A 27,503-nucleotide genomic window follows, 5' to 3' on the forward strand; every position below is an offset into this window, starting at 1 on the left:
TCAGTCAAATCCATCGAACTCAGCACCGCCTTCCTAACCTGCAATCTTCTTCCCGACCTCTCCGCCCCCACCCCCGTCTGACCTATCACCCTCACCTTGACCTCTTTCCACCTATCACATTTCCGACGCCCCTCCCCCAAGTCCCTCCTCCCTACCTTTTATCTTAGCCTGCTGGACAAACTTTCCTCATTCTTGAAGAAGGGCTTATGCCCGAAACGTCGATTCTCCTGTTTCCTGGATGCTGCCTGACCTGCTGCGCTTTTCCAGCAACACATTTCCAGCTATTCTCTTCCCCCACCCGCCTTAAACGAATCAGCTGGGTTGTGAGTTCATTGTGCTGGCATTCTGGTGGCCCCAGGCAGTACCTGTGTTTGTTGCTCTCTCTCTCTCTCCATATTATGATCTGGCAGCCATCTTATGTGTCAAGTGGCCAACTGATGGCTCAGGGCCATTTGGTGTGTCCGTATGCCTAGTGTCACCCTGCCCTATACCACCTCCCACTTCAATATCATTTCAAATTCACCTCATTAATTACCTACCCAGCCCCAATGGGACCCCCACATTAAAACTCAATCCCCACTGGGGCATGCACCATACCTAGAGCACTTTGTCACTCATCAGATTTCTGCCATCTTTAAAAGCAGCTTGTTCAATGAGACAAGTAGTGAGCCTGGAGCTCCCCTGTCTGGCTCCTGGTATTTGCTCTAGACATGGCTGACAGGGATACAGTGGCATTTTGAGACCTGGAGGTCCTGCTGGATGGGGTGCTGAAGACATAGAATGGCCTCCTCCCCCACCGACAGGCCAGGCCACCAAACCCTGCCAGCAGAGGCTGCAGGAATGCCCAACACTGTAGGGAGAAGGTCAAAGACTTATGCCAATCTGCCAATTTAAGTGCCACATTTTCTCTCTGATGCTCTAATTGCACCCACCCTCCCATCTAGGGTAATGCTCTGTCACTCCCATCGGTAGCTATCACCCACCCCCAACACCTCTGCGTGCCTTTGCATGCAAGCAAACACTCTCACTCAGGCCACCTCCTTGTCCACATCAACAGCATCTCTTAGTACCTGACCCGTGCTCACGCCAGGAGGAAAACAGCTCAAAATAGGACAGAGTCAAGCCACGTGGTGAGCTGCCTGATATACAGCTCCTCCCTCTTCATGAAGAGAGTATCCTGACTTGGACCTCCTCGAATGACTGAATGTGTCCAAGCCCCTAGAGTAGTATCAGCAGCTGCCCTTGATGTACCGTGCAAGGATCCAGCAAGCAAATGCCATCTGTCCTGACTTGAGGGAGGGCTGCTGACTAGATTCCTGGCTCTACATTACTCTTTATCTCAGAGACAAGACAGCAGCACTGGGAGACAGGCAGTGCTATTGCCCAGCGCTGCACTATCCGTGTCTGAGGGGCAGAAGGCGCAGACAGTGCAGCCCTGGGGTACAGCACAGAGGGGCAGAATGTGAGACAGTGCAGCTGTGGGCTATAGCACTGAGAGTGGCAGAAGGTGCAGCCCTAGGCTATAGCATTGAGAGGGGCAGAAGGTGCAGACAGTGCAGCCCTGGGATACAGCACAGAGGGGCAGAAGGTGTAGCCCTGGGCTATAGCACTGAGAGGAGCAGAAGGTGCAGACACTGCAGTCCTGGGGTACAGCACAGAGCTGTAGAATCTGCCTCCCTGCAAGTCAGAGATGCCAGTGTCCAGGGATGCAAGTGTGTGGGGCCAGTGCCTACGGATCTTCCTGGGAGATGTTGGTACCTAGTGTCCAACATAGAAGCTGTTTAGAGCAAGCGACGGTCTGACTTCCATGTCAACTATTTTCGATATGCAGTTTGTTTGGTGTGTTAGGGAAAATAGAAAGCAGAATATTAATGAGGCGGATTGTAAGTGTTTAACAACCTACAGTCTCGCTTATTTCCAATTTGCTGCTGCCCAGTGGGAAACCCATCTCACCACTAGGCAAATGCAGAAAAGATGCAGCAAGATGCTCCTGTGATAGTGATGGGCTGTAGTATTCGACCACAAAAATAAAAGCTCACCGTAGGTCATGTCAGTAAGAGCCCGATAGAGTTCTACCCAGGAATACTGTTTTTCTATCCAGAGCCCATGTCATTTCAAGTTAAGCACTGAATAAGTTAACATACTTTTAAGTACTGTGTAAATTACTGATTGTTCTGCACACCATCTTATTTTCTCTCTTAATTTTTACTTTTAATTGTAATTACATCCAGGCAGGGGTTCAGCTGGTGCAAAGTGTTGCAGTGTAATTTTTCACCATCTAAATTGACAAGAGTCACAGTGGTTAACCTAAGTTTCTCAATTTATGTAGGCAACCTGCAATAATTAAAGTTAATTATTGAGACCTGGCCTAAGGTTATATGGACTGAGAGAATAAAACAGCCTTCAATCTGTAGGAAACCAACAAACAGGCACGAAATGTGTACAAAAACTAAGCTGGAGAAATCTCAAACTGAAACAAAACAGGGCAACCAAATGAATGAGTCAATTCAAAATCGAACAGTTAATAAAATAATCTGGAATATAAAGTTACTTTCAGTAATGGCAACTATCAATTGTTGTAAAAACCTTAGTTTACTAATGCCCATTTTAGGGAAGGAAATCGGCCATCCTTACCTGATCTGGCCTACATGTGACTCCAGACCCATAGCAACGTGACCGAATCTTAACTGCCCTCAGAAATGTCCTAGCAAGCTGCATTATGCAAGATAATTAGGGATGGTCTTGCCAATAATACTCACATCCATGAAGGGATAAACACTGGGTGGAATCTCAAAAGGATGGAGCTCAGACAGGTAATACAGTTTTAACAAGTGATAATCTGGAGGGTTGAGGTGCTTATTTCATATATTACCTGTTTCGGAAGCACAGGGATTAAACATCTCTGCCCCTCACCCACACACAGGTGAGGGCACACAATGCTCTAGATACATGAAATAATAGAACAGCACTTGGCGTCAACTCAATGACCAGATCAGCTGTAAAAGGAATAAATGAATTGCCAAAGAATATTTTCATTGATACATTTTTTTAAAAAAAATACAGCATCCAGCTTCTTGTAATTGTGTTTTTAGAAACATAATCAAGATAACAAATGAGGCATCTGAAATTAAAAAAAATCAGAAAGCGCTGGCAAAACATAACAGATATGACAATGTCAGTTTGTGCCATGCTAATGTATTTTCCTGTAGAAATATATTGGGATACAGTGGATAGGAGAAGAGAACAAAGAGTAGTGAGGAGTGAAGAGAGAGAGAGAGAGAGAGAAGGAAACAGACGGGGAGAAAATAAAGGCAATTCACAAAGTATGATTTACTGAGAGGAGATCCAATTGCAAAGTCAAATATCCACTCTCTTGGCTGTGGAATTAAAGCCAACAAAATAGATTTTTCCTAGGTTTCTACCTCCTTTCTCCTCCATCCCTTTCAAAAAGGAGCTGACTGCCTGTGGGGAAACTATTTCCCAAGCACCGATCATGTCCCCAGCAGCTTTTAATTGTGAACCTGCCTCTCAAGAGGCTGTATGACCAGCCGGCTAGCAATGGTGGCTGGAGGGGGGTGTAAAAAGAAAGGCTGTCAGGCGGACAGAACTGACGGAACTAATGTCTAAACTGAAGACAGGATTGTGAAGATCAGTTAAAGAGCTTATTGTTTTGGATTTATTTGCATTAACATAGCTTCTTGTTTCCTAATATGAACCAGAATCACTCTGAGAATTAAAAGGAATTAAGAAGCATTAAAACATAGGCTAAGCTTTTATATCATTGTCAACAAAATAAATACCAAAATATTTTTAAAACAATTTTTAAAAATTCATTAGCATTATCCATCTTTATTGGAATGTGAGGGGAAAAAATTCTTGGAGGTACATAAGTATTGTCTTGTTCGTCTTTTATTGAACACTTGGTAGTCAATTCAAATAATTTAAGAACAAGCTGTTTTGCAACTAAGACACTGCCTTGCATTCTCCTGTTTTCCTCTCCTCTCCTCCCCTCCCCCCCGATACCCAAAATTGCCATATACTCTCACAACCACCCCAACCTCCAGGCAACATCAGTGTGTAAGATATATTCAAAAGCTATTAGCATAATGTTAAATTCTTGGGGGGTGGGGGAGGAAGGTGGGAAATAGTGCAGCAATTAAAATGATTTTGAACTAATCAGATATGTCCACACGGACACCCAGGCAGGAAGCAATGGACAATCACAGAGGATACCCAGGTAAAAGGAAAATCAACTTACTCCAACATTTATTACAGATTCTTAACGGGAGGAACTTACTGTGATGATTCCATTATCGCATCACATGAAATACGATTATACGATTCAAGAATATACTATATAGCACTCATTTCATAAATGTATCTTTTTGTCTCATCAGTACCACAACATACATATACAGCTTACAGGTTATTAGTTTTTTAAAAAATGGCTTTCATCATCTCTCTTGGTCACAGTCATCCACCGGAACAAAAAAGGTTTTGCCATGAGTGCACTGTGCAATACCAGCACTTTAAATACAAGTGGCTTCAACGCACGTGCTTTAAATGCAGTAAAACTCCCACCTTCCTTCGGCTTTATCTCTGAAACGTGTCACACCACTGCTCACAGAGGGAAAAGAAAAATCCAAGTACACGTTTCCTCCACTTATTCCACATCGGCTTAAAGGCATTTCCCATTCTAATTTGAAAAGAACTGGGAAATGAACATGTTTAAGAACAGACAATTCCTGTCACCAATGGCAAACACACAAATTCCAAATATTTGACAGCTTTTGTGAGGGAAAGTCACCAGTTTTTAAAAGAGTGATTGAATTAGGAATTGACACGAAAACTCAAGTCAGAGTTGTAACTGTACATCTTCACAATGGTGTACAGGTTTCATCACTTAACTAGCGACTGACTTGTAGCTAAATTTAATATGTGTTGATTAGGGCAAATAGCTATTATAGTTAGCTTCAAAATTGAAATTATTAGCTCTGAACATCAAAGTTGTAATTTTTTTTTCGGTTGGTGCCCTCATACAGTGTATAATGACCTGAGTATTTTAAGTATTTTAAAATTCATTCATTTGGAATTTGTCATCTGTACAGTTTGTTTTCAACTATTACACATGTACTTTACAAACAGTTGATTTTTTTTACTGACTGTACAAGCTGAGTTGTTTAACTTTACAAGTGACTGTTTTTAACCATCAAGTCTTTTTTTTAATAGTTTTTTAAAAAACACATTGTGCAGTCAATGCCACTGCTAAGGCTTTGATTTTATTCAGATCTGCTAATGGCAGGATATTCTTATTGTCTTTTAAAAAAAAAGAACGGTAAATGCAACACATTTCTATGTCCCAGTGCATTTCTTTCTGTGCGCGCGCAAGAGATAAAGTTTATTGCAACAAGTCTCCGACAGCCTGAAAAACCTGCCCAGGTTCATACAGGCAACAGTTCCTGGAAACTTCTGAAGAAACAGGCATTTACGCTGATGTCTGTTCTGTGGATGACTCGACAGAAGTTTGGGTCTTCACCCCGTGAACAGGGTCAGTCACCTTCACGTCTCTGGTATCCTCTTGCTCCGCACCCTTCCCTGCTTCCTGTAATTGCTGACGACGCTGGACCTCAGCCTTCAGATTCTCCAAGTCTTTTTGGCTGTTGAATGAAAAGTATCAGTAAGACACTTGCTAGCAGAGTCATCAGAGGTGCGAGTTGGTGAACTCAAGCATTTCAATGATTGCTTATCAGTTATAAGAATGCCCTCTATAAACTGGGTATAATCCAAGCTTCAGCTTGCTTCTACACTGCTGTAATGCTTTAATTCCCTTCATATTGGTAGCGTCAGGCAATACTGCTGTTGGAAAAATGGGAGAATTTAAACATAAAACATAACACCATAAGGAGGCATAGGCCAATCAGCCCCTCAAATCTATTCCACCATTTAATAGAATCAAGGCTGATCTCCTCTCGGCCTCACTCCTCTTTCCTGCCCTTCAACCTGTTACTATTTAAAAATCTCTCTCCTTATATTTACTCAGTGGCCCAGCATCCACCATATTCTGGGGTACTGATTTCCATAGATTCACAACCCTTTGTGAGAAAAGTAATTTATCTTTATCTCTGTCTTAAATCTGCCATTCCTTACCCTAAAACTATGACCTTGACATCCCAAGATCACTTCACACGTGCTCTGATCATGGTAACTGAGCCAAGCAGATGCAAACAGATGTTCCACATTAGAAACAGGAAGTACTATCAGAATTCCTCCTTCCAGACTACTATGAGTTGCTACCTGCTCGAGTTAGATGCGTGATACAGGGTGAGGACAGGATGGGGCTCATTTGTGATTCCTCTCATGGCCAAATAGCTCATCAAGGTGCACCTGGAAAGTAGTCGTCAAAATGTCTCAAGGACGTTAAGCAAGTTGGCTATCAAAAAGAAAAATCCTCAAACTGCTCACCCAGAGGCCTTGTTTCAAACTGCACTGCCCTCCTGATGGGTTTGTGGCTAAGAGGTGATTTGATAGAAATGTTCAATATCATAAAAGGGTCAGATAATTTGGCTTTTTCAACTGTATTCTTCCAGGAAGGGGATAAGGGAACATGGTTGAAAAAACTGGAGCAAGGCCTTTCTGGAGTGAAACTAAAAACATTTCGAAAGTTTGAAACCGTCTTCCACAAGCAGATCAATTGCTAAATTTCAAATCTGCAACACCTTTGCTTGAAAAGAAAACCACAGTTTGGGGTAGGTGGGGATGGGCAATGGCAGGAATAAGGAGTTAGGTCACAGATCAGCCATAGTCTCATCAAACACAACGAGCTTGGAAAATCAAACGACCCACTGAGGAAATATGAATGGCGGCAAATTCTCAAATATGTGTCAAAAGGGATCTCTTGCACCAAACAATGAATCTGCTTAGCACTTAAGACGGGTGCTTTTAACAAGATCCAACACAACATTTACCAATACATCTGTTATTAGCAGTTAGCAGTATTGCCAAAATTGCCAGTGAAAGTCATGCTGAGCATACACATGATGATGAATAGGGTAGTTTTGTGTTCCACTTTGGTGCATTACATTTCCATGCCCTTAAAAATCAGGGCTCAACAAAGATGCTCGAATGTTCATTCAGTATGACTTGTGGCTAGCAAGAAGAATACAAAAGGTTAGTTCCTTACCTGAGGGGAATGAAGAGAATGCCATTGATAACATTGAGCTGTTCTAATACAGTCGCCATGGAGGGAGCTGTGAACTGTTGAAAAGAAAGCAAGGTGAGTTTTATTCAGGACATTTCTTTTCATACAGCCTTCATCAACTGAATTAAGTGCTCAAGATTTTGATTCCAGACACTCTAAAAATATTCCCTTGGAGGACCAGGTTTAAAAATGACAGTAGATCCCATTGAAAGACAAGACAATTTGGCAAGGAGCCACATTTCTGACAGTCACACCTGGGTTTCCCCAGGTGGAAACTGTTAATATCTGGCCTCTGGTAACCGTCCAAACAGGCAGAGGGGGATAAACAGAAAATCTGGTACTGCCATGGTAACTTCCAGCAGCCAGACACCTCAATGAGAGGCATGTGGTCAATTCTGCTCAGACAAAGAGAAATATAGACCGGGCTACAATTAGAAAGCATACCCTTTTAGACCCTCTCCATGGCTGTCAGTTATCAAAATCTAAAAACAATTCACTTGGTAAGTTTATATAAAGCTTTACGATTAAACAAAGAAGGATTCAAAGCGAGACTGTACATTTGGCAATTTACTCAGAGCAGCAGGAGAAACACCAGTTTTAAATATGGACCAGGAAATAGGTCCCGTTTATGAAATCACAGAGGAGGAAATAAATAGAAAATAGGTGGGAGGGGGCATGTGTCAAAGGCTAATTTATCACAACAATAGGTCAGTGAAGAGCCAGAGAATTTTATTTTAATCTTTGCTGTAAGCGTTTATCCATCCTTTAGGCTTCAGAGACTCTAGTTAGAGTGTTTACAAGGAAGACAGTAATCCTACCAAGGGAATCAAATGTCAAGCTCTGCTCTGGTAGTTCATGTTTTCCAGCTTGTCATGTGAACATAGAACAGAAACTTCCCTTGTGATGCAGTCTGTGCTTTCAAAGTCTATTAGGACAGTGCCTAAAAACCACAATAACACAATACTTGAGGGAGTTAAGAGTTGGAAACTAACATATTGGGGCCTTCTCTATTAAAGGCTCTGTGACAAGCAGTTCTAGTCTGGATACATGGGAGGTGATGACATAGTGGTATTATCATTAGACTATTAATCCAGAAACTCAGCTCATCTCTGGGGTCCTGGGTTTGAATCCGCCATGGCAGACGGTGGAATTTGCATTCAATAATAATCTGGAATTACAATTCTACTGATGACTGAATCCATTGTCAATTGTCAAGAAAAACCCACTTGGTTCACTAATGTGGTTGACTCTCAACTGCCCCCAGAAATGACTTGGCAACTACTCAGTTCAACTAGGGGTGGGCAATAAATGCCAGTGACACCCACGTCCAGTCGGTGAATATGCTGTTGATTTAGAATTTGTAGAACAAAACACTGTTTTCTGTAATGAACAGCATGAAAATCCTTTTCATCTCCAGAGAATTATTCATAAGTGAATGTGTCCAAGACAGATAGCTCCATCACTCAGTGCAAGAATCTGGCTAGAATTAAGTCAAACACCTTCGAAGGGACCAAGATTCAAACCCTGGGCATCTGCTGAGTTGGTTGGTCTCAGTTACACAGTGATTGAATAGAACTCCCTGGAATCACTCCCTCCCCCACTATCTTTGGGCCAGATGGGAGAAGAGGAGGGGAATAAAAAAAACCCAAGATAGTTATCTATTCTGATACCAACTCCTGGAAAGCAGTATGTTCCCCAGCTGGGGGCATACACAGAATCAATGTGACCCTCTCTGTCCTCTCACCTGGCTGACCTGGCATGAAGAACAGTCTATGGGGTGAGATACAGGATGGTTACCAATAACCATGGGAACTGTTTTACAAGGGACTTTTCTTTTTTAAAAAATGCTAGAAAAAATGGTTTGTAATAATTCATGCCATCAGTAAAATTTCTATCCTTGCTAAAGTAAATGAGACATAAACAAGGTGCCTCTCAAAAACATTTTTTTTGTGAATGGATAGTTAGCTCCCAAAGAGATTGCCGGTTTACAGTTTTATTACAAATCATGCGTTATTTTTAATCAACCAGTTTCAACATGTTATGACACACGTCTGGAAGTAGGTGGGACACTGTGCACAAACATCCCAACCAATTTTGAGGCTTCCTTCTGCAATGCACCACATTCAGCGAGTGAGAGCACGGGTGGTCAGACTAAGGCTGGGGCCAACACCTCGACTTGGATAGCAACCCAAAGCCTGGCTTTTCCTCTTCACTTGCTTTCTGTTTGTAGAGGGATTTAAAATTAGTTCCGCCTGTTTAAAAGAATGGCTTCTGGGAGGAGAAATGTCAATTATGGATAGTTTGAAAAAGTCGGGACTGTTCTCCTTGGAGAGAATGTGGCTGAGGGAAGAGATGGTAGGAGGTTTTCAAAATCCTGAGCAGGCTGGATGGAATAGATAGGGAGAAACTGGTACCCCTCGTAAAATTAACAAGAATGAGAAGGTATAGATTTAAAGTGTTTTGCAGAAGGAGGAAGGATGATAAGAGGAAAAAAAACATTTTCATTTAACAAGTAGTTAGAATATGGAACACTGTGGTGGAGGCAGGATCAATTGAGGCATTCAAGAGGGCATGGAATTCATATTTGGATAATGAAGGAGATTGGTATTAGGTAATTACGCTCGTTTTAAAAGTCAGTGCAGCCATGATCTACACCATAACACTCAAGATCTAAAATGTAAAATAATGTAAGAATCCACTTCAGTAGTCACTAATGATATTCCAACTTTAATCAGGTATAATCCCAGAATTAAAATCTTCAGCATTAATTGTGAAATAGAGCTTTGAACAAGAGCAGTGCTCCAGAAACAGACGCTGTGCAACTTCCATTACTAAGAAAAAAGGATTGGAAATTGTGACCACTTCAAGTGACCATAAAATATCTGACAACTGTGAAGGTGGTATCCCATTAGAATAGAGTCGCACAATCTCAGTTTCCGTAAAAAAGGTAATGAAATGGATTCCAGTGCCAATATAACTGTGAGCAGAGGACTGAATTATGAGGAAAACTAGAAAGAAAAGGGTCAGTCAGCCTTAGACAAGCAAATAAGGAGATCTTGACCCTGTCTAAATAGAATATAAATTCAGACATTGATACAAGATTAACATAGGAATTTTTTCAAACCCACAGCGATTAACATGAATGAAATAAACTTTCAGGAGTATTAGGGGACATTAAAAAAATTCCACAATCATTAAGTAATGTAAACGTTTTATGAGAAGCCGTGTTACAGATGCATTCTAGATTCTTTCTGGATAGAGTGTTAGATAGACCAATGTATTGTCTCAATCCTTAGTCATTCCATGGAAAGGAAACAAATCTAATTGACGTTTTGTGTCTCTTCTCTGCCCCTGGCAATCTTAATTAAGAGATTTGTGAAAGACAAAGTTCCGCAACATGGAGATGGAAGCATAATTGTCAAGTCTTGATCATTCAAACAGCTTCAACGCACAACTTTCTCAGGCAACACAGTGGGACAGAATGATATGGGCTACAAGCTCCCACATTAAGTGGAAGCTACAGGGAGAAATACATTGCTAATTCTCCAAATAATGTCATCAGTCAAACATACGGAGAGTAAATATTTGCCTTCCTTATTACACACACACACACAAAGCTCAGTCTGTCCTCCTCTCCCCTCAGAGTCAATCTTACCGATTGGCGTTTGACATACCTTGAGTGGGAGAATGCTGGCATTGGATCCATTCTTGTAAATCTCATTCATGGTACGTTGGAGAGCAACAGCTTGTTGTGTAAGATACTTCAAATACTCAGAGCTTTCTTTAGTCTTTTCGTGATTCTCACCCAGCTGCAAAGGTAGATGAGAAAGGAAAGAGTGAGTAAATTTGCAGGACTTCAATAATATGACCTATTTCACCTGGTGTAAGGAAGAGTTAAAAGCCATGACCCAGCAGACAGACTCTCAATCTGGGACCAAGTCATAAGTCAGACAGCTCAACAATCAGTGCTTGGCTTAAGGAGACTAAATGGATTGGGAAATAAGGTAAATTTATCACTATTTTTAAGATGCACATACACAAGGGACCAGCACAAGACATTTCTCAAGATGAACCTGACATTGTTGTAGAGAATTAATATAGTTTGACAAATTTTCAATGTGCAACTTTGGGAACAAAATAAATTAGCATTCTCCCAGGTTTTATCTCAATTTCAATTGAAGAATTAGCAGAATGAATTCTGGTGAAAATAATTGCATCTCTTCATACCCATATTAGCCTGGTCATATATTCGATAATTAAAGAGGACCCTTAAGGATCAGGCAACGGAAACAGTCCCACTTGTCTTAAAGTGATACTGCATCTAGCACACAGATTAAATAAATTACTTGAACGGTCTGTCTTGTGCAATATTTTCAACTGATAAACAAGTTCTTTTTCATTTTAATTTGAGCAGATACAGTGTGAAATTGGGGTGCAGCAGCAAACGTAAGCTACCTTTGCTTTTGGTCAGAGATACCGGAATGGCGTTGTGATGTACTCTGGCAGCACTACAGCTCTGGTGCTGATTACATTACCTACACCTCAAATGGTTCTCCTCCACATCCCCTCAAAGCTGTTGGCCAGTCATGTTTAAAAAGAGATCATAAGATACTACCCTCAAAGACTAATTCTGGATGCTCAATTCTCAACAACTCTTCATCAGACTATGAATACTGCGTCTCAATTTCTGCATAACAACAGCAACTGTATTTGGGTCATTGTGATCATGAAAGGCAGTATACAAATGCAATTTCCTTTTATTATTTTACATCCTTGCCCACACCAAGGCGTACTAACTCCTACTGAGACATTGCCACCTCTTGGCCGGGCAGCACAAGGTGCTGATAGGCTCCTCGAGACTTTCTGCTCAGGACGTATGTTACTGACAAACAGAAATCTCTCAAGTCAGCCAGAGCAGTAGGCAAACCGACTCAGCCACTGAAAGCTCTCTCCCACCACACTCATTATTCCTCGTGTTCATTCATTCCCAATCCTTTTTAGCGTCTGATGGGCTCTCCAGCTGAGATGACAGGAAAACCTCTGTGATTCTTCCTCAACTTGGAACTGCCAGCCCACCCCATGAATAGCTAACAGGAGGTGACAATACTCATTAGGACCTGTGACTGACTCAAATACATCTCGGTAGACACCCTGAAGATGCATGCGTTTTTAAAAATAGATCATGCCTGCATTCAAAATTAACATGACAAAAGGGAGCACTCTGCCATAAAAGCCACTGAAATTACAACTGCAGCTTATTCTGCCATTCTTGAAATAAAAAAGGTTTCCCACTTGGAGCAGCATGTAGCTGGGTGTACCTGTGCCTGTGTGTGTCAGAGAGAACGAGAGGGTGTGAGAGGAAGAGCAGCTTTCATGATACTGTGAGACACATCCCGATGCTGGCACACAACTTCAATTGCAGATTAAGCATTGTTTTGTTTGTATCAGAAATAAAACACCATGCAGATGACAGCAGATCGAGTCATTAGGAGATTTTTAAAAAAAGTATTATTCACATTTCTCAAACCCTTGGCCCTTCTCAAAGCTGAGCAATTGATGAAGGCTCCATTACTGTATTTTTAAGACATTTCACAAGCTCAGGTAGGAAAGGCTCAAAAATCAGGATTTGCTGATCCGTACAATATTTCCAGTTTTTAACAAGCTTAGCACACAATTCAACAGTACCACACCCTTTTGTTTTAAACAATTCACAGCATTTCATCTGTCAAAAAAATTGGTTATACAATTTACTGCACCTCAGTTAACCTGCGTTTCATATGCAAATACATCCAAACCTTTTCACATTTAATTAGTTCCACAAATACATTAAATGTGAACAGGCAGGGAGTTAATTCTTCAATTCCCTTCACACGGATTTCAAAACATTAGCCACCTTCCTCAATTTCTTGTTCTACTGGCTGTAGACAATTTCATTCCGTTTATCACTGTATCAATTTTTTCGACGAGCTCACTTAATATGGGGTGTCTAATTGGCACTGAACACAGGCGTGTTGCTTTGTATAAGATAATGTGGAGAATAACAACACCGGAGGCATTTCTGAAATATTAGCCGTCTAAAGCTGACAAAATGAATGCTGATGGGTCAGGAATCAGATGTTGATCAAAATTCAGGAAATCATTTGAGGTTCCACTTTGACCGAATGGGAGCCAGGTTATAAATCTGGGCATGGAAACCCAAAGAGAAAAATTCGACATGGATGCATTTTAAGAAAAGTAATTTTCAGTAGAGTGCTGCGGTGAATATGTTGGTGTCTTTGTTGCAACGGGGTATAGCTGCAGCGCTGCTGGTAAGGAGTCCTTTCTTGATGATGAAGGCAATGGGAGCAATATGAGATAATAAATCCAGGGGAAAATAAACTACACAGCACTGAAACATACTGGCTTCAGGAGAATCTTCTCTTTAGCATGTAAGGCACTAATGCCTAGCTATCCTGGGTACAGTGGCCCAATAATACCCAGGAACTTTTAAACAGAATTTACTGTGGAATAGGAAAGCAACATCCTATGTTTTGATTCCTCACTGGCTGAATTAAAACAAATGCTTTTTTAATCTTAGAGCGTCACTGACTGTCGCTGTGCCTTCACCGGTGAAATCAACCCAATCGGGAACAGAGAGCAGCAGATGCGAGTCACACACGCTTGTTATTCTGCAAGTGGATTGGCTAGCTGCCTCTCCTGGCCTGTGAAACACAATGAGCCAGCTTAGAGTCACACAAGCTCAATGTCCTCGGGGCTGCCAAGCCCTCAACGTTTTCTTATTATCTAAAAAAACCTCCAACAAGCCTACAGGTGTCGGGTGACAATGCACAACTGCAGACAACACTGCAAAGGTCAAAGGCAAAGGGATCGATTCACAAACAGCAAAAGCAGCGTCTTACACAGCTGGTGGCAATGAGCCGCTCTCCGCCAGCTTCCTACAGAATGGGTCAGAGAGTAACAGTGTCGGGGGAGCAGTCTGGGAGTAAGTGAACTGAACATGCACAGGGAAAACCCAAAAATAGCTGGACAAATTAATTCAAAGACAGAAAAAATACTAGAGACAAATCTAACACGACCTAAAAGGTAATGCTGTGGAATACCCCCAGTAGATTGAAATTGTGTACACGGAGCAGAGACTGCAGATGGCATAATTAACACTGAGCCAGATGGTGACAGGGTGCAAATGAGATGCGTAGCTCACGCTGAACGTGCAAGACTGACCTGGGTTTTGTAGATGGTATAACCATCTTTCTCGTGCTGCAGAGCAGATCGAAACTCGGCTTTGCTTTCGTAGACTCGCGCGACCAGATGGTGGCTGAGGGGGGAGGAAGGAATAATATCGACTTTCATTCTTAAGCATCATTTGTTTTTGTTTTAAACATTTTATTATAATTTTTAAAAAATCTGACAGGACTTGATTACCTCAAGGCAACTTTAAGCGATTTTGCTCCATGATATTTGCCATTAATTGCCAGAGCATTCTCCAAGAACCTCAGAGCAAGATCATACTCCATCACACCATGTAACACAAGGCCAATGTTACTCTGTAATCAAAGCATAACAACACTGAGTACACTGCTTGCTTGGCTGTAGGTTAGAATCAATTGCATTGAGTGATTAATTTATTTCAAGGGTATTTTGAAGGGAGTCACTGGGTCAAAACTCTGGACCTTCCCCCCCCCACCTTTAAGAATGGTTGTGGGTGCATCTCCAACAAATGGACAGCAGCAGTTCAAGGAGACAGAAAAACACTATTATCTTCTCAATGGCAATGAGGGGTGAGCCACAAGTACTGGCCTTGCTAGGAATACACACATCCTAGGAAAAGATACAGGAAAATACTGGGCTGAACTGCAGTGTATCCTTTCCACTGGTCTGCAGTATCATTTGATTCTGCACAAAAGACTAAGAGGCTTGCCTCGGGGCATTATTAATATCCCTGTGAAAAACTGATTTGATACAGTGATGTAACGGTTGTGATAGTGGATTAGTAACCCAGAGATCAAACACCATCGCAATTGCGGCACAATTAATCTGGGAATTTGCAAGTTGGCACCAGAATGGCTCACTAATATCCTTCAGCTATGTGCCAGCCATGAACAGTTAAGAGTTAATGAATGAAGCTCGCCTGCATAGCAATAACTGGTCAAAAATCTTCCGAGATTAACGACTGGATTCACACACCAGGAAAGTAGCAACAGGCAGCACGGACTGGGAGTGATGGTGTGGAGGTGCCAGTTTTGGACTGGGATGGACAAAGTCAGAAGTCACACGACACCAGGTTATAGTCCATCAGGTTTATTTAAAATCACAAGCTTTCGGAGGGCTGCCCCTTCATCATCTGATGACTTCTGACTAGGAGTGATTAATCTATAACTTCGGTGGGTGGTGTAATAAAGATAGGGATCAATTCACCGTCAGTAAACTGTTCGGGAAAGGATCTGAAAACAGACATAGGCAGATTTCACAAAAACAGCTCATGGAGTAGGCAAACTGGGGTCTTTAAAAGGAAGGTAGTTCACTAGAGCGGACTCGAGAGCTCAAAAGAGATGGACACCTGATGCATTTCTTCATTCCCCACAGATTGTTCATCCATGCTGCATTTAAATGGTCCATATAGTCCGCTATCAAACATCTCGTTCTTGCTTGAAACTGGTCCTTGTGAGTAAGAGGCAAGTAAATTGATTCTACACGACTGAATCCCATTATACTTAATCATGACTCCATTTTAGATTAGGTGGTTGACTCTTGAAGGCCTTGAGACAATTGGCAGTTCCATCACAATCTTCAGAGATGGTCAATAAAAACAACCGTTTTGAGTCACCCCACAGAGAACCATTACTTAACAAGGTAGAGAAAACAGGGTCAGGATCCAGGAACTCCCTTCCTAACCACATGGATTGCCGTGGGTCAAGAGGCAGGTCACTCCTACCTTCTCAACGACAATTTTTCTCTACTCTTTCAAGGAATGTGGGGATGACCAGCTAGGCCAGCCTTTATTGCCCATCCCTAATTTTCTTTGAACTGAATGGCTTGCTAGGCCTCTGCAGAGGGGAGCTATGAATCAACCATATTTGCTGTGGATTGGGATTCATACTTAGGCCAGATCAGGGAGGAAAGTCTGTCTTGCCCACAGGGCCTAGTAAACCATATGGGCGTTTACAACAATCGATGATAGTTCTTATCATCACTGTTAGAGACCAGCTTTATAGTCCAGATTTAATCATCTCATTTAAATTCCAGCAGCCATGGACAGCTTTCCCTCAAATATCAGTCTGGGCTTCTGCATTGCTAATTCAGTGTCATTACCATTACACCATCTTCCCAAGGACATCAATGATTTTTTCTTTAAAAACGCTAAATCCACAGCCCACTCTGAGCAAAAAAAAAGCTGCTGCAATATTTTCTAATGAACACCAAGAACTTTGGATCTACCAGAGGACCTGAAAAACATGCATAACCGTCCTGAAAACCAACATTAAGATTGAACGTTATTTCCATTTTCACTATTAGTGAGGTGACCTTTAATTTCATATCACACTGGCTTCCTCCAGATACTCACATCCAACAGGGCCATCTCTGGATGATCCTCACCGCATACCAAGAGCAGGAGATAGCGGGATCGATACAGGAGTTTTAAGGCTGTTGATAGTTGACCATTTGCAAAGCAGTACAGTGCAAGATGCATCTGCAAAAGGTGAAAGAAAAGAAACCCTTCATATTCTGCAACAGGTGCAACTTGTTGAGGCATTTTTAAACCTAAAAGATATGGTGCTAAGGGAACAACACCAAAGAATAGGCATCTGAGATTGCAATATTTTCCACATTTAGTTCCTTTTTCAGTGGCTGTCTGTACATTCCCGGGACAGTTTGGCATTTCCTGTGTCAGCAATTGTCAAGCCTGATGACCGGAGTTGTGCGCTGGAAGATGACTCTACATGGAGTTTGGGCCTTTTTTTTTTACGAATAGCTGCCTGTCAAGAGAGTCCATGTCAGTGTCAGTGTCAAAGTGGAACATGATCAGTGACCATTCTGCCAAGCCCAAACCATCATCACTCTGCAAGGTAAACATTCTGCTTACAATCAACTTGGCTAAGAACAGGCAGAAGAACTGAGAGTCCTGTTTTACAAACCAACCCACCCTGATATAATATATAACATGAATGAAGCAGTTTTTAAACTGCACAGGTCAATGCAGTCAAACTCAGCTTTGCAAAAGTGAGGACTGCAGATGCTGGAAACCAGAGTCTAGATTAGAGTGGTTCTGGAAAAGCACAGCAGGTCAGGCAGCATCCAAGGAGCAGGCAAATCGACATTCCGGGCAAAAGCCCTCCATTCCTGAAGAAGGGATTTTGCCCGAAACGTCGATTTTTCTGCTCCTCGGATGCCGCCTGACCTGCTGTGCTTCTCCAGAAGCACTCTAATCCAAACTCAGCTTTGGGTCACTGAGTGAAAAGATGAGGAGCTCCATATTCCCACTGTCGTATTACACCTGCAACAATGAATACAACAGAGGCGTTCTCTTGCAAAAAAATAATTGCACTCATCTTTTCTAAAACAAAAGGACAATCTCATATATGGAAACTGAAAAGGGGTGACTTACTAACAGAAAACAAAACTGTATTCTTTTGTGGAGAGGAGGTCCCGCAAGGGAACTAAGCAAAGACATTCACCGGCCTGTCACCAACCAGATCCCTCTCCCCAACCAATAAGCAAGAACTCTGAGCAGGAGAAGATGATTCAGTCCCTTGAGCCTGCTCTATCTGCATTTTAATACCATAGTGGCTGATTGCACCTGCTGAGTAAACACACAGTGGCTCAGTGGTTAGCACTGCTGCCTCACAGTGCCAGGGACCTGGGTTCAATTCCCACCTTGGGCAACTGTCTGTGTGGAGTTTGCACATTCTCCCAGTATCTGCGTGGGTTTCCTTCAGGTGCTCCAGTTTCCTCCCATAGTCCAAAGATATGCAGGTCAGGTGAAGTGGCCATGGTAAATTGCCCATAGTATTAGGTGTATTAGTCAATGGGGAACGTAGGGGAATGGGTCTGGGTGGGTTGCTCTTCGGAGGGTCAGTGTGGACTTGTTGGGCTGAAGGGCCTGCTTCCACACTGTAGGGAATCTAATCTAAACAATCTGATTGTGGAGGAGTGGACATCATGAGGCAATCTGATCAGGCACATGCAGCTCATCTTGGCCTGTACTGCCCTTTCCTGTCTGCTCCCCAAACCCTTCAACCAATTACTAATTAAATATCTGTCTGGAGATAGACAATGTCCTGGCCTCCACTACATTCTGGGGTAGTCAATTCCACAGATTCACGACCCTTTGAGAGAAGTAACTGATCCTCATCTTTTTCCTCAAAATGTGAGGAAAACTAATGGAAAAGTTTCCCAAGAAATGCATTTGTTGTATATGATTTTTGTTCCACTAACAACTCAGTGGATTTAAACAAAGTCAGCGAATGTCACTGACCAGGCTGTCCCCAGGTTCGATTTCCCCAAAATGTAAAATACTTCGAGGCGTTGCAATGACAGAAAGACTACATTAATCTCGGATCGTCTGGGTTACCAAAGGGAAAGCCATGCAGGAAGATTGAAAATTATCGCATGAGCCGTGTGCACCTGATCAGATTTGCTAGTGCTGTCCACTCCTCCACATAATACTGCCACCCCGACAGGCTGATCTACCCCACACCGAAACGAAAAGCAGCTCCACACAGACAACCAATAAAGAATGGAAAATAAAAATGGTCTTTAAAGAAAAGGTGCATTTTTGGGAAAAAAATGAGAAAAGCTTTTTAAAAAAATTATAACATTGTATTTGAAAATTGAAACATGTTGAGGATTTTGATCTATTGCATGTCACATGTAGCATTTTCCAGTTTGTCAAGTTTTCTGCACCATTTATCTTTTGCATTTGCACCCAGCAGGCAACATCCTCGTGAACTGACACTGTAGCCATTCCTAATCCTCCGTGTGTGTTTGCAGAGCCCAGTTCTACACAGGATATGAATAAAGTCTAAGGGATCAATCACCATGACCTCCTGACTTTTACACTCTTTACATCTTGTGATAAATCCTAATCAAAAGATCTTTTTGTATTACAACTGGCTGGATAAGGAAATGGCAGCAACTCCCACAATCCACAGGGTGCACTGAGCATTCTGCTCGAATTACTTTTTTGCAAATTGAATGAATGGTCCAATACATAATATTGCAAGCTGTTTAACATCAAGCCTGCATCCAACTAATATGAAGGAACTGTGTCCTACAGAATTCATGAAGCCAAGTAACCAGCAACTCTGAGTGACTGGAGATCAGCCATTAAACCTCTGCTGGTTGAGTCAGAGATATTTTCCATATTTGTAATGATTTGTTACCCTTGATAATACTGTATCCATAGTTAAGGCTGTCTCATGTACAATTAAAGTTTTTTAAAATACATTTCTGTCACTATTAAGCCATTTCAAGCTATGCAGAGTTTTCTTTGAAATGTAGCAATTTGATTCTAACATTTTGGGAACTCCTGTTGTTTTATTTTATACTATTGGATTGAACTTAAGACTTTAGTTATATTACACTAGGAAATATCTATCAGCAATATAAAGTTTTGAAGAAAAGTTGGATAGTTGGTGACAAATCTCAAGCAATCTCAAACTTCAAACAATCAACTTAGGCTGCTATGTTGTCATGATAATCATGCACAGTAGTTCATGACTATTTGTAAATGGTCTATTCAGATAGAACAGACACAAGATGGCTTTTTAAAAAAAAATGACTAAAGTAATGCAAGAGCAGCCGGAATAGCTGATGGTTAGATAAATTAGCATTCCACCAGCACTCTCAAAAACACAAGTGCAAGAGGAGACTATTCAGCCTCTCAAGTCTGCTCCGCCATTCTAGATCATGTTCAATCAGCTACCTCAACCCCACCTTCCTGCTATATCCCCACATCTCTAGATGTCGTCAGTAACTAGAAATTTATTGATCCCTGACCTGAACAATGATTTAGCTTCCACTCCCTCGTTGGATAGAGTTCCAAAGATTCTCCACCCTCTGAGTGAAGAAATTACTTCTCGTCTCAGTCTGAACAGCCTACGTCTTATTCTGAGATGGTGTCCCAGTTCCTACGCTGACCAGCCAGCAGAAACACCCTTCCTGTACCACCCTGTCAAGTCCCATAAGAATTTGTAAATGCCAATGAAGTGACTTTTTTTTTTAAAGCTCTGCAGAGTACAGTCCAAGTCTTCTCGTAGGAGAGACCTGCCATCCCAGCAGTCTGGCGACTATGGCAAGTACGTGTGTATTTCCTTAGGTAAGGGGACCAATACACACAATACTCCAGGTGTGGTCTCACTGTGCTGCCTGTATTGCAGAACTTCAGTATAATGGAACCAAAATTCCTGACATCTCCAGTTTAGAACAAAAGTGGTGCAGCAACCTCATGGCTCACAGCTGCTACATACCCATGCTGATCTTTCTTGAGTGGAAGGAGTTTATTGTGCAATTAAACTCGTGGATGCTTTGCACAGATGTAACTGATTGTTTGCATGTCCTCCCTCAACCCTGCTGCCTCAGTAAGACAGAGATGACATGACTGTTTTTAAAATAGTACTTACATATTCCTGGATTGTGTTGGGATGATCTACACCCAGAGCTCTTTCACTCATCAGCACTGCCTTCTGCTGGTTACTTAAGGCCTTAAACAGAAAGCAAAATTAAAAACATCATACACAGTCCATTAAAAGGAAACCATACATGGCAAAATCAGATATAACTCACCTTCATGGTAAAATCTCATTTGATTTGGACAAATTGCAGATTGGGGCTTTAACACTAGCCTCTAATTTCCTGGTCCACACTCCTGAGCATTCATTACAGCCAAAGAATACGTTTTTAAATTATTATTTAATCCCTTTTCAAAATGGCAAAACGAGCCATTTTTAAACATTTAATTGCCTTTTTCATTACCAAAACCAATAGTTATGCAGGAAAAAATTACTGCAGATGCTGGAATCTGTACTGAAAATAACAAATGCTGGAGATCACAGCAGGTCAGGCAGCATCCATGGAGAGCAAGCTGGTATTTTAAGTTGAAACATTAGCTTGCTTTGTCTCCATGGATGCTGGCTGACCCACTGTGATGTCCAGTAGTTATCATCTATTTATACATACTTAATTCATAAATGAACACTGCTTTTTCACTGGGGTTAGAAGTACTCAACACAATTACTGCTACAAACTCCGCCCTTGTGCCATTGATTGCAATCCTCTAGAAAACCATGGTCTCAGGCTGAACAAGATGATTCACAACCTGAATGCTGTGTTTGGTGCTGAGTTTGAAAGCCCACATCCACTTCATCACAAGTCCTGCCTACTTCCACTTACCCACCTCTACTCCACCTTTACGTCTGCTGATCTGCTATCAAAATCCTCACTCAATTCTAGATTCAACTACTCCAACCCTTTCCCGACCTCCCATCTTCCAGGTTCTGTACATTAAAGTTCATCCATAGCTGCTGCCCACAACCTACTCCACACTATCTCAACACATCTAATTGTAGACTTTCTTGATCTATTCTCATCCCCAATCTCTAAATGCCTTGAAATTCCTAACCTCATTTAAATCCCTTTCTGGTCTCACTCTCATGTGTATAATCCGATCGAGCTCATCAACTGGTCACAAACTCTTGGTTCTATGGACTGGACTCTTGTGCATCTCTTACAGTAAATTACAGCCATTCAGGAGCCAAGCTTGGGAATTCTAAAGTCTAAATCCCTTCAGCTCACCATCATCCTCTGCTCCTTTAAAGAGGACCTTAAAGGCATCACTCTTCCAAATATCCCACACATCTCAGTTTTCCTTCTGCCTCGTATACAATGGTCTAGACTGTAAATAAATGCAGGTTGTCATCGTTTTGACAGGTTCAGCAATCAGGAAAGAAGTGGTCAGAATGTGGAAAGATCAGATTTGATCAGCTTTATTCTGCTACTGCACTCAGGTAGATGAGATAAGAGGAGACCATTACAATTTATTGTCCTGACTTGGATTCCCAAGGGTAGTTACTGTATGAATGGGGTTTCACAATGCCTGTGCACCTCATCAGCTTTGGCTGTTTGTGGGATCAGCAGACTGGAGTTAAAACAATATCCTGCTGGATACTCATGGTGATACATAACTGCCTTCTAAGTTTCTGGTAATAAAATGAAGTGGGTCATACAGCCACATCGCAGGGTAATTGGAAGCAATGGAGATGAGCTAAATGGGAGCTCATTAGCTCCATTTGGTCATTCTAATATCACTTATATATCTTTGAAATATCATGATTTAGTGTTGGTATGCTTGAAATATAGCAATCAAAAGTAGATTTAGTAAAAGAGTTATGTGTGAACCACAGTATGCTTTCCATATACTGGACTGAGAGTGTGATGAACCAAAGAGTTTATACTGAGGGGATCGTGTGCTGTGATATCTCAGTAAAGAATGGTTTCTGTTGTGGGTATGTTCACTGAGCTGGGAAGTTGAGTTGCAGATGTTTCACCCTCTGTCTAGGTGACATCTTTAGTGCTCTGCACCCCCCTGTGAAGCGCTGCTGCACTGGTCGTCTGCAAATCAACTTCCCAGCTCAACGAGCACACCCATAACCATGACAACCATCACCCAAGCTACACATATCCTTGCACAAACCCTGAACTGGATTCTGTGCTAGTTACAACTAATGCTTGCATACTAGTGTTTAAGACCCAGGTAGTGCCTGGGTTACAAATGGATTCCATTCTTGAATAAGTTTATAAGTCGATTACACAAGTTGGAACATGAGACAATACAACATAAAGTAGCCATTTGTAAGTAGGAGCAAACGTTAGCATGTCAGATCTTTAAAATTAATACTTATACTTTATCTCATTTATAAACTGCTCATAAATCAGGGACCACTTGTAATTCCAGCAGCTACAATATAAAACAAAACACGAACGGCAGTGGAGGCCATACCTCATTATAGTCACCCATGATGTAATTTAGACGTGCCAGTAACCTCAGGCATGCACAGATTTCCACGTGCATTGCTCCATATACATTATTGAAAAGGTTTAAGGCCTCGTTGATGAGCTCACACCCCTCTTTTAAGAACCCTGTAAAAAAGAAATATTTTCACCAAATTATACAGGGGTTACAATGAAGGAGGATTCACAATGAGGGAGGCCATGTGACCAATTCTTCTGTGTCACAAGGCCAGAAATGAATGAATAGGGATAATCACCCTCAGCCTGACCCTATTTAAATGTTACCCCACATGTTGCTGAAATGAAATTCAGGATGTCAGTCCTATTTTACCTGTCATGTTGCCCATGTTTCAGGTGTCTTAGCACACTGCAGTTACTTGAACTATAAGGATGACCTGGTTTCCACGGTTTCAGTTACTCGCGGTTGACCGCTGGCCGAACTTATTACAGGAGACATTCCAGAACCAGGGGCTGCTGGGAAGGTAAATTTCCTATTTAAAATGAATGGGTTCACACTTACCTCTGTTTCGGGCTTCCGTGGTAGGTCTTGGAATGTATTCCCCCACAGGTACGGGGGGGGGGGGGGGGGGGGAAGAGATCTACTGTACTTCAGAATTGCTATATTTTTCAATATCACCTGTTAGGGATGACATTTGTCAATCCACTTTCATAATGCAATCTTTGAAATTACAAGTTATTCATTAAATGGGAAATCTTTTACTGATTAAGTATATCATACTTTCCTTTGTAGGCTACAAACCTCATCTTTTTGTGAACTTAGTTGGAACAGTTCCCTCCTGGGTAGACTGTTAAACAGAATAGTCCACAGGAATAAAATAGGGCAAGATGGCAATGTAGTGGTAATGTCAGTAGGACAGTAATCCAGGAGTCCAGGGGAATGCGCTAGGAAGCTGGTGGAATTTAAAGGTCAAATTATAAATGTGCAACATGAAAGGAACCTCAGTAAAAGATGTCACTAGCCTCAGAAGAAATTCCTCCTCACTGGTCTTAAATGGGCAACCGCCTGTTCTAAAGATTATGCCCACTGGTCTTGAACACCCTGCCGACAAGGGGAAACTATCTTTCTGCGTATATTCCAAGTTCACCAAGAATCTTGGAATAAAAGTAAAATACTGTGAAGCCTGGAAATCGGAAACAAACTCAGACTGGTGGAGGAACTCAGCAACTCTGGCAGCAACGGTGGAGAGACAGAAACACAGTGTTAATGTTTCGAGTCTAGTTTGACTTCTTCAGGACAGGCTGATCCGAACGGTTCTGAAAACGACTGGAGGAGCAGACAGCTCAAATGCAGAAAGGTAGTTCCTGATGACCAGGAAGTAGAGAACCAAAAGGTCACAGTCTAAGGATATGTGGCTGTCCATTTAGGACAGAGATGAGGAGAAACGTCTTCAGCCAGAGAGTGGTGAGCTATGGAATTGTCTGCCACAGAAAATGGTCTTTTCAAGGAGGAGTCTGATATAAAACTTAGAATTAAAAAGGGTCTAAGGGTCTGGGGAGAAAGCAGGAATAGATCATCGAGTTAGATGCTCAGCCACAATCTTATTGAATAGGAAAGCAGACTTAAAGGGCAAAATGGTCTACTCCTGCTCCTTCTTTCTATATTTCTAAGATAGTCCCTCCATTCCTGATCAACCTAGTGAAGCTGCAGTGGACTACCTCCAATGCAGTATATCTTTCCTTAGTTAAGGGGCCCGAAACATTCTCAGTCATCCAGCTGTGGTCTGACTATGCATTGTCTAGTTTTAGAAAGACCTCCTTGTTTTATACTTCATTCCTTTTGAAATAAAGGCCTCATTCCAACAGGCTCATTATTAGCAAATAATTGGAGAACGGATGATCCCTGCCAAAATCCTTGACACTTCCTGTACCGTGGATGCAATACCTTGTTGGACTTTAGCTTGTCCACTTTGGAAGAAATGGAAGGCGTCAGATGCTTTGGGATTCACATGTTTGACAACTGGGAAGATGTTGAGGATATCTTCCTCTGTAAAGGTTGGCCGGTGACGACTGTCAAAGTTGTACTCTTTCAGCAGGATCTACAAAGTCAAAAGGTTCCAATAAATACTTTGCAACCACAAATGGATCCAACCAACATCCGGATTACACACAGCATTTACTACTGGAGTGTCACTGCTCGGGGTGATGAGCTATGTTCCCTCTAACTGTTCCCATCAGTGTGTGAGTCTCCAAGTTCTGTGCATGACAATGCACCCAAACCTGGAAATTAATGCCTCCAGAGCTGACAGGTATGGGTGAACTCTGCGAGTGGCTGCACAGCTTAGAGGGAACGCTCGTGATGAGTATTAATTTGGTCCTGCTCCATGCATCCAAAATAATTAGACAATCAATTCAAGAGTTTGAGCTTCCAATCACTTAGTGATCTTTACTTGTACATTGACTGGTTGAAACAGTTACAATCCATTCACAATCAATACCATTGTTATGCTCAACTTTATAAAACAATGGCTAGGGCAGTGGTATGGCCAGTTCTAGGCACCAGACTGTAGAGAGGATGTCAGAATCTTGAAGAAGGTCAGAGAAATCTACTCTGATGATAGTGGGAACCTCAATTGTGTGCAGAGACAATCAAAGCTGTGTTTTCTCCTTACAGGAAAGAAGGTTAAAAGGAAATTTAGAAGAGATGTTAAGAATGCTGCAGGATTTTGACAAGGTTACATAAAAGAAAAGACTTTCCACTCGTAGTAGGGTTGATACCTTTAAAGCGTGTCCTTTGAGTAATGGGCAGAATAGTCACAGGAGATGAGGAGACTTTGTAAAGTCGCTGAGTTGTTACATTCTGAAACACTGCCTGAAACCATAGTGGAAGCAGATTCAATGCTGATTTCAAAAAAGGGAACTAGGTATAAAATTGCAGATTAAAAAATTGTAGGACTACAGTCAAGAGCCGGGGAGTGGCACCAATTGGATAGTTCTTTCAAAGAGCTAGTACAGACATGAATGGGCTGAATGGCTTCATCCTCTGCTGTATGGTTGTTTGATCTTACCTGTATACCTGACTTCACGCAGATTTCTCTCAAGAGGCTGATTTTCTGTAGGCCATACTTCTCTACAGCCTGATCCACACTCTCACTGTACAAAATGATAAAGAGAGACAACATACATTGAGAATAAATAGGACATCCATCAGGAATCTAAACATGCAATATTAGCAATCAACTAAACGGTCACAAGAGCTTTGCAGGTCTCTTTGCACCAACAGGTGATCAGAATATGAGAAATCTGAAACTCACCAAAACTAAACCCTGCCAACCCTGTGCTAAGTCCTGCCAACAAACGGTGCACTCCAAATATATAAATGTAAATTACTTCATTTCTTTACCTCTTCAAAGTCCAATTAAGGTGCTCCAATTCGTCGTTAAGGCTCACTAAGACTGATACAATTTTAAACAACAAGCGCTATTAAATAGAGAAAAGAAAAATACTTAAAGCTGTAAGTTACTTTCTTTTTAAATTGCTTATTTATACACCAATGCTGAAGTCTATTTAGCCTTGCATCAGAAGACATTATTCTGAATTGCTGCATTTGGCCGAAGGCTGTAAGGTAAAGACATAAAATACTCTGGGTTTCTCTCTTTGCATCATTAATGGGGTACATGAAGTAGGTACCCAGCTCTCTGCTTATATTTTGACTTTCTTTGCAAAACTAATGTTTTTAATCCACATAGAGATCCACTGGTTTGATGTGGAATTAAGGTGATTCGAAGACATGGGTCTTACATCAAACAGTCTGATTTTAGTTAGCCCAGCATTAACATTCAACATTGTGCAGGTCAGAATAGGTGCTGCATTCTGCTCAGCTGTGAATCCCTCACAAGAACCCAGCCCACTGACACCCAACAATGCAGGCTCACAAAACGTGGCATTGTGCTGATGGCAACCATTCAACTACAACTCAAAACAAAACCAAGTCTCAGAAAAAGGACAGACTAATGTAAATACTTAACTGGGAAATCTGACGTCTCTAACTTTAGTCATAGAGATGTACAGCATGGAAAGAGACCCTTCGGTCCCACCCGTCCATGCCGACCAGATATCCGAACCCAATCCAGTCCCACCTGCCAGCACCCACCCCATATCCCTCCAAATCCTTCCTATTCATATACCCATCCAAATGCCTCTTAAATGTTGCAATTGTACCAGCCTCCACCACTTCCTCTGGCAGCTCATTTCATTCACGTACCACCCTCTGCGTGAAAAGGTTGCCCCTTAGGTCTCTTTTATATCTTTCCCCTCTCACCCTAAACCAATGCCCTCTAAT

General features: G+C 41.8%; 1 protein-coding gene across 4 annotated transcripts in view; it reads right to left on the reverse strand.

Moving 5' to 3' along the window:
- Positions 1–3,819: 3,819 nt before the first annotated feature.
- The window catches only part of cluha (clustered mitochondria (cluA/CLU1) homolog a), a 93,504-nt gene continuing 69,820 nt past the window's right edge, over positions 3,820–27,503 (reverse strand). For all 4 annotated transcript variants that reach the window (XM_043718310.1, XM_043718311.1, XM_043718309.1 and 1 more), the window contains exons 17-26: positions 26,230–26,314; positions 25,107–25,260; positions 23,193–23,332; positions 20,818–20,898; positions 16,761–16,886; positions 14,621–14,742; positions 14,420–14,513; positions 10,873–11,007; positions 7,181–7,254; positions 3,820–5,657 (exon numbers count right to left, since the gene is read on the reverse strand). In XM_043718310.1, the coding sequence (XP_043574245.1) occupies positions 5,486–5,657; positions 7,181–7,254; positions 10,873–11,007; positions 14,420–14,513; positions 14,621–14,742; positions 16,761–16,886; positions 20,818–20,898; positions 23,193–23,332; positions 25,107–25,260; positions 26,230–26,314 (1,183 nt within the window). In that variant the 3' untranslated portion in view covers positions 3,820–5,485. The remainder of the gene's footprint in view (positions 5,658–7,180; positions 7,255–10,872; positions 11,008–14,419; positions 14,514–14,620; positions 14,743–16,760; positions 16,887–20,817; positions 20,899–23,192; positions 23,333–25,106; positions 25,261–26,229; positions 26,315–27,503) is intronic.

Source organism: Chiloscyllium plagiosum, chromosome 28, assembly GCF_004010195.1.
Source record: "Chiloscyllium plagiosum isolate BGI_BamShark_2017 chromosome 28, ASM401019v2, whole genome shotgun sequence".
Classification (NCBI taxonomy): Eukaryota; Metazoa; Chordata; class Chondrichthyes; order Orectolobiformes; family Hemiscylliidae; genus Chiloscyllium; species Chiloscyllium plagiosum.